At 39.9% G+C, this 13,690-nt stretch overlaps 3 protein-coding genes across 3 annotated transcripts; all 3 read left to right on the forward strand.

Moving 5' to 3' along the window:
* The first annotated feature begins 65 nt into the window (after positions 1-65).
* On the forward strand, positions 66-2,550 carry LOC5502186 (serine/arginine-rich splicing factor 3). Its single transcript, XM_032370467.2, has 4 exons — positions 66-465; positions 1,628-1,684; positions 1,759-1,860; positions 1,977-2,550. The coding sequence occupies exons 1-4, from the start codon at positions 134-136 to the stop codon at positions 2,104-2,106; spliced, it is 621 nt and encodes a 206-aa protein (XP_032226358.1). The 5' UTR covers positions 66-133; the 3' UTR covers positions 2,107-2,550.
* Positions 2,551-3,154: 604 nt separating this feature from the next.
* LOC5502179 (serine/arginine-rich splicing factor 7) lies at positions 3,155-5,977 on the forward strand. The gene is made up of 4 exons (XM_001623354.3): positions 3,155-3,556; positions 5,125-5,181; positions 5,249-5,356; positions 5,430-5,977. The coding sequence occupies exons 1-4, from the start codon at positions 3,225-3,227 to the stop codon at positions 5,560-5,562; spliced, it is 630 nt and encodes a 209-aa protein (XP_001623404.2). The 5' UTR covers positions 3,155-3,224; the 3' UTR covers positions 5,563-5,977.
* A 1,267-nt stretch (positions 5,978-7,244) lies between these two features.
* LOC5502190 (UHRF1-like protein) lies at positions 7,245-13,608 on the forward strand. The gene is made up of 9 exons (XM_001623353.3): positions 7,245-7,468; positions 7,673-7,858; positions 8,549-8,654; positions 8,789-8,849; positions 9,331-9,484; positions 11,919-11,964; positions 12,053-12,160; positions 12,519-12,640; positions 12,716-13,608. The coding sequence occupies exons 1-9, from the start codon at positions 7,382-7,384 to the stop codon at positions 13,199-13,201; spliced, it is 1,356 nt and encodes a 451-aa protein (XP_001623403.2). The 5' UTR covers positions 7,245-7,381; the 3' UTR covers positions 13,202-13,608.
* The last annotated feature ends 82 nt before the right edge of the window (positions 13,609-13,690 follow it).

The raw sequence follows: 13,690 nt of genomic DNA on the forward strand, positions 1-13,690 counted from the left end.
CTCCGATTCTTCCCGAAAACTACGGGTTTGCATTGCAGACTGGGTAATTAGGCCCATAATGCACTACCGGTTTTCAGCGTCGCTCGACCTTTATTGAAAGCACCTGCCATTTTGTTTGAACTTCCGCAACACCATGAGCAGAGTTTACATCGGGAATATCGGCGATAACGCCTCAAAGCGGGAAATTGAACGAGAGTTTGAAACCTTTGGTCCTCTTAGAGACGTCTGGGTTGCAAGAAACCCTCCTGGTTTCGCATTCTGTGTGTTTGAAGACCGCCGAGATGCCGAGGACGCAGTTCGTGAACTCGATGGAAGGTACATCTGCGGACAGAGAGCTCGTGTCGAGCTAGCGAAAGGGCCTTCCCGCGGCAGACCTCGCCAGGCATCAAACGAGAAGTGCTACGAATGCGGCAGAGTAGGCCATTTTGCAAGAGATTGTACAAGAAGACGTTATGGAGGTGGTCGGTAAGTCAGTCGAAGATTTGAACACGCTTTCTTTCACACTTGCATTTTTAAATACTAGGGAGCTATTCTCAGCATGGTATCAGTAACTATCCTAGTTGTTTGTTCTTCAGAGTCTGATGCGGTATGGATCTGTTTCTTTTCCGTCATCTTGCTATCTCAATTAGCGTTATCGAAAAAGTGGTATCCATTCGTCGCTTGTATTAAGTATTAGATTTAGGGTTTCAATTGTTTTAGATTAGTTTTGGTATGAAACCAGTCTGCTGTAAAACTGCTAACGTTATGTTGCCTTTATATTTTATGCATCCAAACAAGTGCGTCTTGGATATATTGTACATATTTGCGAGGCCTGCGCTGTGAACACTTGCCTGTTGTATTAACACAGGGTGCTCTTATTGCTATATAGAATTATGTTGACTCTACGGGACTCTCTACCTACTAGCAACGCATTCTCCCGTCTACTGAGCCTTTCACTCACATCGTAGAGAGTTGACTCGGCCATCCCCCGCACTGCGTTGCTTCAATTGCCTGGTGCTTCCACATGATTCACCATCTCCCAGCGACCTAGCTATTTTGCGCTCTCTTCAAAACATGTGAACTGCACAGATTTTGAGCTATTTCGTACAAGGCATGACACAAAACTTGCCTTTCATAGTTTTCGTCTCTGTAAGTACCATAGCCTTATGTCTGCCACAGAGGGTGTGGTATAGTAACTTGGTGGTTTTGTTTTGTTTTTCATAACCAATGCCTTGATTTTTGGTTCTTTACTTTCCTTTACCCTCAGGTAAATATGTTCATTAAAAAAACTGAAAATGTAAGTTCTTACTTAGTTTTCCTCTAACAAAGTTAAATAGCCATTGTTTGGTGGGCTTTCATTGACAGAGCAGTCAAATAGCTAAAGTCTTAAAAAATCTTAAAATCACACTTCATGTGATTGGTGATGAGTATTGATGCTTCTAAGTGCTGATAAATGTGAAAGCATTTTGAATACATCTAGGCCTTAGATGGGAAGCTGCATAGAATTCTACCCCTAATATGATTTCAATATGTAATATTAAAAAATGTTACTATAAAATAACTCGCTTTTGCAATCACTGACAACCTTTCTATTACAGATTTAAGTCATTGATTTAGTGATTGACTGATAAAAATGTATTTACTGTAGTTCCAGATCACCCTCTCCTCGTGGAAGAAGGCGAAGTCGTAGCAGGTCCCCTGTCAGGTACGCAACCAGCAGAGCAGAGAGATTGTCTATTCACAAATTACTAATGTCTCATCTATATCCTTCTCTTGCAGACGAAGAAGGTCACCTTCCTTGGAGAGACGATCTCGCTCCAGGTCTGGTTCCAGGGAAAGGCGAAGAAGCCCTAGCCGGAGTCCAGAACGCAGAAGAGAGCGGTAAGTTGTCTTTGCTCTGTGTTGGGGTGGAAAGTTCACGACCAAAACCTACAATAACTCAATAACCAACTGTATCTTCTGCTTATACTAATGTGTATGTGTATATCTATCAACAGATCCTTTTCAAACTCACCCAAGAGAGAGAGACATAGCCCTGATCACAGAAATGGCAATGAAGGCACAAGAGATCGTAGCCAGTCTAGATCCCCAACCCCAGCCAAGGCAGATCCACAGCATGATGACTAACCCTGCGTTTTTATTTACTTGCTTACTCAATGTACAAATGAACTAAAAATGTTAGTTTGCATATCTCCTTCAAACTAAAGTTTATTCAGGTTATACACAACTAAAGGTTATTGATACAGTAGAGCTCATACGTACTGGCCTCGCAAAAAAAAAACAATCCAGTGATTCTTGGTTATATGATTCTGTATATGAACTAATGATAGGCAACTTGTAAAACTGGTAATGAAATTAGCTTGCCATATTTAATTTCTTTTTAACAAATGCATAACTATTTGAGCAATTCCTGTAAATTCAGGTTTATTATACATCCAATTCTCGATCTGATTTTTTTTATGTTTCTTCCATGCACCAAAACTGCAATCTTGTTACAATCTGCTAAAGCAGTTTTTAAACTTTTATTTAGTATCATTATTTGTAGTGAAATAAAGTTTTTGACATACTCTACCTCACCTGTCTGTGCAATGTTTAAGGATCCCATTTAAAGCCCAAATATGTACTTGGTAAATAGAAGTTGTATTAACACTTGGCCACAAATGCCATTTTGTCACCCTAGCAAAGCACCGTGTGTGAGAAAGCATACATTTTCATCATCTGATTTGGGAATCCAATGCAATATGTTTTTATCAAATTTGGTAAATAACGTATTAACTTTGGTTTTAGATGGTTATCTCGAGAGTTTAGCACAGAATACTCATCGTTTTAAATACAACAACAAAGTAGAGGGTATGCCCATAACCCCCAGCTATTTGGCCCAGCTCCGAGAAATCGGGTTTGATTGGATATATAGGAACCAGGCCCTGTTCTAGTAGGCAATATTGAAGCACAGGACCCCTGTTGGCATTTAGCAGTCATTCTGACCTCTGTCCTGCATTTGTGCGATGTAAAATAGTATAAATGAATGATAAGTTTAAAGTCATTGCCTTTTTAAACTCCAATACAACAACTAGTAGGATCCTCTAGCAAGCCAAGTGCTTTACCAGCTATGTGTAGGTGGGCTCCCTTTGTCGCGTGTGCTACTCTCGTATTGCATGCCGGTCAATCTGGCCCACAATGCACTGCCTGCTGAAAGCGGCGTTCTCGTTTCACACCTGCCATTTTGTTTCTTGCGAAGAGCTGAAATGACGAAGGTTTACATCGGCAGTCTCGGTGATAACGCCTCTAAACGGGAAATAGAAAACGAGTTTGGATACTATGGTCCTTTGAAAGATGTTTGGGTTGCGAGAAACCCTCCTGGTTTCGCATTTTGCATATTTGACGACCGCCGAGATGCAGAGGACGCAGTTCGTGAACTCGATGGAAGGTATATCTGCGGACAGAGAGTTCGTGTCGAGCTAGCGAAAGGCCCTTCCCGCGGCAGACCTCGCATGGGATCCAACGAGAAGTGCTACGAATGCGGCAGAGTAGGCCATTTTGCAAGAGATTGTACAAGAAGACGTTACGGTGGTGGTCGGTAAGTCAGTCGATGGTTTGAACTCGGTTGCTTTGTTGTGTTCGCTTATTTCGCGATGGCATGACCAAGTTGAAAACAGCTCCTCCTCAAACCGATTATACTGAAAGATGTAGAAGTTATTTACCCATTTTTAGTGTAATCTAGATGGTATTTTAGACGTTCTATGGCTATATTTATTTCGACACAAGTTGAAATTAAATTTTCGATGCTGATCCTTTGTTACCCATGATCTCCGCCGCCATTTTACTCTGATTTGCATATGTGTAATCGGTCAAATTATTCTAAATTTGGACTGCGTGTAGCAGCAAAACACAATACATCAACTAAATTTAAGTATTCAAGTTGCTAGAACTGTATATTTTCCAATAAAACGGAAATCTTTATTTTTTTTTAGATAAATCGAGGAAACTTTTTCAAAGACTTCAAGCATAGGGCAAATTTTTCTCCAAAATCCAGTTATTCTCTATCTTTTCAATTTCAAGATGCACCAAAATAAGTACAGCTCTGTGATGTATAAAGTATCAAGCCACTTATTTGCACAGTGGCTGATACCGTTAACACATTTCCTGTTGTATTAATGCAGGGTGCTCTTATTGGCATATAGCATTATGTTGACTCTACGGGGCACTCTACCTACTAGCAACGCATTCTCCCGTCTACTGAGCCTTTCACTCACATCGTAGAGAGTTGACTCGGCCATCCCCCGCACTGCGTTGCTTCAATTGCCTGGTGCTTCCACATGATTCACCATCTCCCAGCGACCTAGCTATTTTGCGCTCTCTTCAAAACATGTGAACTGCACAGATTTTGAGATATTTCCTTCAAGGCATGACACAAAAATTGCCTTTCATAGTTTTCTTCTGTGTAAGTACCATAGCCTTATGTCTGGCACAGGGGATGTTGAATAAATTGGTGTTGTTTGTCACTCCACTTAAAATACCTAGCTGTTGAATTCTGTGATAAACATGGATATGAGGCAAACTGCTCTGTGAAGTACAGCATTTTTAAGCTTGCATCTCTACTTTTTTGCTGCAGGTGATATTATCATATCATGCCTGCTATAAGGGATTCTGTATCTACTGGTGGTATAAAACTGTCTTGCCTAAAACTTTAATTGTAGAACCCGGAGATAAGCTTGAGTATAAAGAACACATCTCAGAACCTTGACCTTAATATTTAAGGATCTAAGGTCTGTACTGATGTCTGTATGTGTCTAACCAGTTGGCTCTTGCATGGATGTGTCTAAACCTTTAAGCTTCATAGTGAGGTTTACTCAAAATTCCTCTTTAAACCAAATAGAATAAACAATGTAGATGTGACTGATAATATCAGCATATGGAGGTTCAACATTTGATGCTGTTGTATAAACAATTTAAAAAATGCAGATAAGTTAAGAAATGATAAACTCTTTAAGGCTAGCCAAAACTTATGTATCAAAATACTCTAAATTTAAACTTAACTTTATGATTTTTTAGTAACATAAAATTCAAAACAGCATGCATTTGCATCTAGTGACAGGACAGGTTGACTTTTACATTGTCAAGTTATTTGATGAGAATTGTGTTTAGTTCCAGGTCACCCTCGCCACGTGGAAGACGACGAAGCCGCAGCAGGTCACCTGTCAGGTATGCCCCAGCAGTGACTTTTGTCTTCTCATATAGACACTTTCTGATTCAGTGTCTTGGGTTGCAGGCGAAAAAGGTCACGCTCCCTTGACAGACGATCACGGTCTCGCTCCAGGTCTGCTTCCAGGGAAAGGCGTAGAAGCCCTAGCAGAAGTCCTGAGCCCAGACGAGAGCGGTAATTCTAATTTTTCTTCTATTGACTCTCTTTTGACTGCAAAATTCAAATATTTGATGTTATTCTTGCACAGATCCTTCTCAAATTCACCAAAGAGAGAGAGGCAGAGCCCTGACCGAGATGATAGAAATGGCGATGAAGGCAGGCGAGGCAGCCGTTCCAGATCCCCTCCACCAATGAAGTCCGAGCCCGAGCATGATGATTAGTCCTGCTCTTCTGCCATCTGGCTACCAGTCTAACATGGACCGATCTTGCTTGCTATTTCTAACATATTTCAAAATAACATATGTTATGCTAAACTAGGCTATGTTGATTTTTTACTATTTAATCTCTTATTCAATTTTGTGATAATCGCTTTCATCATAACCAAAGTGCTAACTGTATTTTAATCTCTGCCCAAACCTACCATCATTTCTGTGTTGATTTGTGAACACCACTATGTAAGTGAGTTGTTAACCCTAATAGAACTAGGATAGCGTTTTTCAAGAATAAGAATGCTACTTAGAGCTTACAGATCATTTCATCGCTGTTGTGCAAACTTACACAATTCAGGCATGTGCCAAAGTAGTTTTAAATTTGTATTTAGTTAATTGTAGTGAAATAAAATTTTGATGTACTCTATTCCTGTCGTGAACTAATTTTCTCTTGGCCATAAAATGGGTTCTCAAAATTGCAGCCTTGGTAAAGCCCTATCGCAGCAGCATGTAGTTATTTCACCAAAAGGTGAAATGAAATGGCTCAAACCATCACAAGGGAAAGGGTTCTGAAATGTAGCTACGTGATTCTACAATTTCTGTCCCTGGCAGAATACCTGTTTCCAGAGTCTCATTTTAGTGGCTACAAGACAAACTGAGAGAAGCATGGAGTGGTTTTCAAAGACATTACAGTGTATTAATACTGAATAAACTAAATAGTATTTCACGGGTTTTTGAAAACCACTCTACTAGAACAAGGGTACTGGTAGAGATCGCTTCGCTTGAAAAATCTCGCTTCGATCGAAAAATCTCTCGTTAAGCTCGAAAAATCTCGGTTCGCTTGAAAAACTCTCGGAGCCTCTGGTCTCCAGGGTACTGGCACTAAGGCTGCCCCTCTACCTTTTTCACTAGATAAAAAGGGAGAAAATACAAAAATGGAGGCAATTGGTAAAATTGTACACCACTAATACCAGATGTGATATCCAACATTTGGCAATTTTGTTTTGTTCTACTACGGCAGGTTTAGTTTAGCGCCGCAGACGTAAAAACGACAGTAAAAACCCGTATCTAAGAACCTATTGATGAACCTGTAGGCAGAAATTTTGGTTTTTTAAAACCCCAAAATATAAGAACCTACTAAGCCTAAAAATTCAAAAGGTTTCTATATGATGGGTTAATCCAGTGAAAATAAAACAAATTATGGGGCTTTAAAATAAAAATTTATTAAACACGCTGTTCCATTAAGATACGATTACTGATACATACATATACAGTAGGATATCTTTAGCAAAACGGCTATGTAATCAGTCACACTTCGGTATTATGAATGCACTATTGATTAAGCAACTTGGGAAAAAATTAAGAACCCAATAATAAGAACCTATTTTGCCTTAATTCTTAGTAAGTACCCCAATGTATAAGAACCCATTTTGCCAAACTTGAAAAAAAAATCTAGGTTCTTACATGCAGGTTTTTACTGAATAAAAGCTGGAAATAAGGGAATTGTTACCCCATCCCCAGCCCCCCCCCCCCCCCCCCCCCCCAAAAAAAAAAAAGGACTTAAAATAAATGGACCGAACAATTGAGTCAGTGTCGAATCTTGTATACACCTTTTACAGGCACAATTTGTGTCAACCCAGAGTAATAACCAATCGGGTTTGCTGTGGTTTTCTTTATCAGCCAATCGAACGCTGGATAACCGCCTGCACGTGGAGCAAGGACCTGCGGTCAGTCGGTCGGGTCTGCGAGCCGAGCGAGTCGTTTGCACACTTCCACTGGCATTTACGCGATATTCCTGGAAAATTAAAGTTTTATTGTACAATCCGAGAAGATGAATTCTTTAAGCGAGTATGAGAAGCAACGGTTGAAAAATATTGAGGAGAACAAACGCGTTCTTGCGAGCTTAGGCCTTGCTCAGGTAAGGCTTTTATTGTTTGACGAACTTTGCATCTTTCCAACTGCAAATGTATTTGCGATTGTAGCAGCAAAACAAAGCAATATTTAATCACTGTTGAAATACTTTAATAAAATGCAGGATATCTTTTTGTGTACTATAAATACTCCTGTATTATGTCCATAACTTATGCCCCTATTTATGATCATTTCAACTCTGAATATCTAGGGTTTCCTGCCAAAGACATTGCCACAGAAACAAAACCTTTCAGGCCCTAAAGGTTCAAAAGGAGTCAAACGAAAACGACAATCAGAGGACAGTCATCCCAAGAAGGCACCGCGGAATGAGCTAGTGTTGGATGGTGACTGGTCTGGTTATATGACCAGGCGGCGATCTGGAAGACTTAGGGGAATGGTATGAAACGGGTGGTGGTATGGCCCCCAAAAAAGTAATTGAAATACTAAAGCTCAAATTTCTTAAATTTTTGTATGAGCACTTGTCACCCTGTCCTCCCACCACACACAAACAAACACCCCCCCTCCCTCTACCACACACGCAAGACATCCCCACCACACACAAACAAACACCCCCCCTCAATCTACCACACACGCAAGACATCCCCACCATACACAAACAAACACCCCCCCTCCCTCTACCACACACGCAAGACATCCCCACCACACACAAACAAACCCCCCCCCCTCCCTCTACCACACACGCAAGACATCCCCACCACACACAAACAAACACCCCCCCTCCCTCTACCACACACGCAAGACATCCCCACCACACACAAACAAAAGTTGACTTTTAATTTTTGCATTGTATGTGAATGGGAGCCACCAATTTTGCTTTGCTACTTGTTCATATCTAATAAGCATCCCTTTTAGAAATGTCCCCTTTCCTTCTAAGTCAGTAGCTTAGGGAGAAATGGGAAGGGTGATGTTTATTCTGATTTGTTTTTATTACACAAAGCAGGTAAGGCACTGAGTTGTAAAGATTGGTGGAATTTAATTGATAATATCTGGTATGTCAGACCATATTGTCCCACATAATACTCATATTAAATCTGAGTAATTATGCAGACCTCTGCTTATTTCATAGGAGCCTGGAAACTTTGAAGGACTGGATATCACAGAAGACTATGAGGAAGATAAACCAAGAAAGCCTGTACCACGAAATAGAGAGAATGTGTTTGGAAGCATCCCTGGTTTGTAGAATTAATTTTTTAAATGATGTTGTAATCATACAGCCTAGTCCCAGGCTTTCTTCTTGGGTTTCCTGTGGATGGTAATCATATATATTTTCTCTGCACTCTTCAATTTGAAACTTCCTGAATTTCAGGTATTGCAGTTGGGACGTGGTGGAGTACACGTATGGAATGTTCAGCTGATGGTGTTCATAGGTATAAACATTATTTTTCCTCATGGTGTGAAGTTGCGTTGGACAAAGTAAGGCCATATGCAGATTTATAATAAAAGGTCTACTCAGATTCTAGAAGGTAAAGTACGATTGCAAGATTAAAGTGGCAACCACACCAGTTTACTTCTGGAGGGCCGACGGAAACCTCAACTGACAAGAGATGAAATAATCTATTGGAATCTGTGCTATTTAACAGGCCACCTAATTGAACACAGCTTTTACAATTTTGAAAGATTTTTGGCATTTTCCATTAAAAATTATTGGAGGTTGTTTTAATCGACCGGAAGAAAACTGCTGACATTGCCACTTTTAAAGAGAAGAAATTTAAATTTCAAATTTCAAAAAGTTGTCATGTACAAAATGTTCTTGGAACAACTTTACGTCTAACTCATTTCTTGAGCCTTCTGATCTGCTGAGCATCTGGGAATCTGTTGGCATGTGAATTAATAGGATCTCTCCATCAGGCCTACTGTAGCTGGCATCCATGGCAACGCTGAAGAAGGATGCTATTCTCTTGCACTCTCTGGAGGCTATGAGGATGATCTGGATTATGGTGTGTGCTTTACCTACACTGGTGAAGGTGGCAGGGATTTGAAGGGAACAAAGTCAAACCCAAAAGTAAGAATACCCAATTATTTTTTTTTTTACCATGGGATTTACCAATTCTGTCCATTATGCTTCAATTATGACACATTTACTTCATATATGAGCCAATCATTACATATAGTAAGTTGTGACGCATCTTTTAAGGGGCAGTGTCATGGTACTGCACATGTCTGGAGTCAGTGTTTATTGTAGGCTTTTAATTGTATACAAACAGTTTAAGGGTGTACTGACATTAGTGTTGCTCAGTAACGACATTGCTACGCTGGTGGCGTTGAGCGCGCGCCTAAACATAACACAGATTTTGTCATTCCAAGCTTTCCTGAAGTAATAGAAATAAAAATATGCGTTTCAAGTTCCCAAAAATTGACGTTAAGCTGATCTCAGCCTTTTCGGGGATGATGTTTCCCATATTTTGTAAAAACGAAGATTCAGCAAAGATTTAGTCAAGCCAACCTTTTTGAAGCCAAAGTTTTCAATTTTCACTACCTGCACACGCTGCAAACACCAAATGCTGGCGCACGCACTGAAAATCTTATTTCAAAGTAGCGTGCGCTGTATCAGAATTTGAAAATACTTCCATTTTATAATGAAATGACGGATATCATTCCTTTGAAGTGTAAATACCACGAAACACTATTGGAATTTGTTTTTAAACTTCATTTAAATTTCATCATGTGAGATATCAGTGTGTCTGAGAAGGCCGAATGAGCACGCTCTGGATTTGTTTCACTTCCGGTTCTGCATTTTCTAAAAAAAGCTTTTTTGTCGTCAAGTTATTTGAAAACGCAATATTTTTTCTGTATTCCTTTTTATTTAATTCTCCTTCATATAGCCAAGCATGGATTTAGCGTTAATCTAACAGAAACCAAAACTATAACAAATAATCTGGATTTCAGGACCTTTGAAAAATCATAAAAAACAACTACTCAATCATTTTTAAAATGCATGCTTGGCTTAATGCACCCATCCCTCAAGATTCATAAAACGTATTCAATATTTGTTTTCGAGCAATTTTACTTGAAATTTTTGCTTTTATCTGTATCTATGACATCACATTATGACGTCACGGGGTAACGTCATCATAATAGTCAGCACACTTATGTTGGTCAACTTGGCAAATATCAGACACTTATTACTTTCTACAAGGCTTTTATGCTATGTTCACTTTTCCTTAGCAACAGATGTCAGTACACCCTTAACACATTGACCCCTCAACCGGCCTGTACCGGCTTTGGGAAGTACCCACAACCCAAAAAATTCATAAATTCAAAATAAACACAACAAGATGAAGATACTCAGGCATCAGTCTAAGGGATAAATGGTCTTGCAGATATGCATCCAACCAAGGTGTTGGCATCTACTCTTAAGCCAAATAATAGCACAGGTTCTTTGACAAATCTCAAATCGAACAAGGAGAGAAAAGCAGAATCACCCCTCTCAATAAAACGCTCAAAATACCACACAAGGGAGAGAGATCAGCAAACACAGCTCAAGACACAAATAGATACCTTTATTCTGATCCTCCAGGTACATTTCCTTGGCCTCAAAACACAATGCCCATTCCTTGAAGGATTGTACAACCACGAAAATATGTTTACGTATTGCAAAGCATTCTGGGAGATCCAGGGGAAAATTCACGAGGGGAGGGCCAGTCAACACTCCTCTCCCCAAAGTCAGATGGTTTTTTATAAGTCTTTTCACCCCGAAGCCAAACAAATCAATTCCAGGTCATACAGACCCAGAATAGCAGTGTAAACAATTTTGGAATCAATTTGGTTTCAGAAAAGACACCATTTAGGAGAGCTGTGGTGATTCATTAGAAAATTATTTTTCATCCGGGCAAAGCCAAACAAGAAAAAATCATCATGAATCCACCTTTGCTTGCAAATATCCATAAGCAAAGCACTCAATTATGCCCCAAAAGACTTCATGATGTCCTGAGACACTCTCCTAATATGCGCATAGCTGTATTTTTGATGAAAAATACAAGCAACCATCAACTTGTGCTGGCTTCAGCACATCGACGAGGGATTAAAAGTGGGGACCGCAAAGCACTGTTGGAAAGCTTGGATACCGCTGACTAGGTGCAGCTGTGTTTGACTTTGACGGGCTGTATAAAACTCAGAATAGGGGGGGAGGTATCTGTTTTCAGTCTGTTTTTTGTAAATTCAGCTCCAAAAAAGCCAGGAGTCAATGGGTTAAGTTGCCTTGTTAAAATAATATGCAATATTTTATTGACACTATGTTTATTGACAGGTTGTGGTCCTTTTCTTGGAATTTAAGTCTCCCACATGCACCAAAGGATCATAAGTCAATCTTAGAATTTGACTGAAATTCATTGTATCCGGGCCAGAGAGCTATTGCAAATCTCTTACCATGACACTGCCCCTTTAACCAAGACTTTGTGAAGCAGCAAAAGATTTGATGGTTTTTCTCTCTTCTTAAGAATCTGCGCACAGCCCCCCAGACGAAAGACCAGACGCTATCAAGAGGTTGGTTTGTGCTTTTAGCTATTCATTAATCAGATGATAACATTGGTCTGATTCTTGTATGACCTTAAATTCTGAATATTTTTTGTAGGTAACATGGCCCTAACGAAGAATGTAGAGAATCATTGCCCTGTGAGAGTTATCCGAGGATACAAGTTGCACAGCCAATTTGCACCAGAAGAAGGCTATAGATATGATGGTAAGCCAAAATGGATTTTTTGGGTGGTTATTTGGTATTTTATTGGGTATAGAATTTAGGGTTAGGTCTTTGTGAGGGTGTAAAGCTTGTTGGTATATTTTGGAGTATAAAATTTTGAGCTCTGGCTAACTACCTCATGTTTTTTCCTGGGTAACCCCCCCCCCCCCCCCCCCCATCCTTCTCCTGTATAAAATGAACAGATGTCATTCCTAAACAGAGCTTGCTTTCACCCACCTTATGCTATTTTGGCCATGTTTTGCCACTTTAACTTCACTTTTTTTAAACTATAAAAACTTAAACCCAAAACCATGTGCATGAAGAGGTACACCAAGGTGTTCATCAATATGTTCTACCTCAGGTTTATACACTGTGGAGCGCTACTGGCAGGCTGTTGGCATGAGTGGCTTCATGGTCTACAAGTTTGCACTAAAGCGGTGTGGAGATCAAGCGCCCCCTCCTTGGGAAGAGGAAAACCCAGAGGTGAAAACTCAACGCTTATTCTTTACTTTGTCAGACTGGATCTCTAACATGTAAGTTATTCTTTATGTTTTGTAGGGAGACAGTTCAATGCAGGAATATGAAGACATGTCAGGCACCACAGAGGCAGGTGAAATTCCCAACACAAGGGAAGGGCTGTCAGTGAAACTGGAGAATGAGGACGAATTGCCGGACGGTGATGGTGTGACAGTACAGGCTGACGGGTTGGCCGAAGAAAAGGCTGATGGGATTGCAGATGGAACAAAGGCTGATGGGATGGCAGATGAAACAAAGGCTGATGGGATGGCAAAGGAAACAAAGGCTGATGGGATTGCAGATTTAACAAAAGCTGATGGGATTGCAGATGTTACAAAAGCTCATGGGATGGCAGATGAAACAAAGGCTGATGAAATGGCAGATGAAACAAAGGCTGATGAAATGGCAGATGAAACAAAGGCTGATGGGATTGTCATAGATGGAACAAAGGCTGATGGGGTGTTAGATGGAACAAAGCATGATGGAATGGCAGAGACAGAAAATAATGGGGAAAAAGATAGGGTGTGAGATGGAGCAAAGGATGATGGGATGGGAAAAGGAGCAGAGGATGATGAAATCCCAGAAAGAACAAAGGATTATGGAAAGGAAGCAAGCAAGACTATTGTCAAAAATACTATTGTGAATGAGATAAAAACTGTCAATTTGGAAACAATAGAGTTATTGTGTAAAACAAATGTGGAGGTGGCAGAGGTATTGACCACTGACAAAGATTTAGAAGTCCATCTAGATAACAGTAGTGATGGTGAGCTCAGATAGATTATTATTGTAACAGCCAAAGTAAATACTTTTTAAATAAAAACAAAGTTTTATTTTAAACATTTAGACTATCTAAGTTTGTAAAGTTTTAATAAAGTGTGACTAGCTTTTAAAGGTGTAAATAAAGAGGTAATAACATTAAAAAAGTAAGGATGTTATTACTGTTTATTTAGTTAGTCTAACAGTGCAACTGTGAGAGTGTGATAGTAAAAAAATGGGAGTCCAGCCAGCACAAAAAAG

Source organism: Nematostella vectensis, chromosome 1 (genome assembly GCF_932526225.1).
Source record: "Nematostella vectensis chromosome 1, jaNemVect1.1, whole genome shotgun sequence".
In the NCBI taxonomy this organism is placed as follows: domain Eukaryota; kingdom Metazoa; phylum Cnidaria; class Anthozoa; order Actiniaria; family Edwardsiidae; genus Nematostella; species Nematostella vectensis.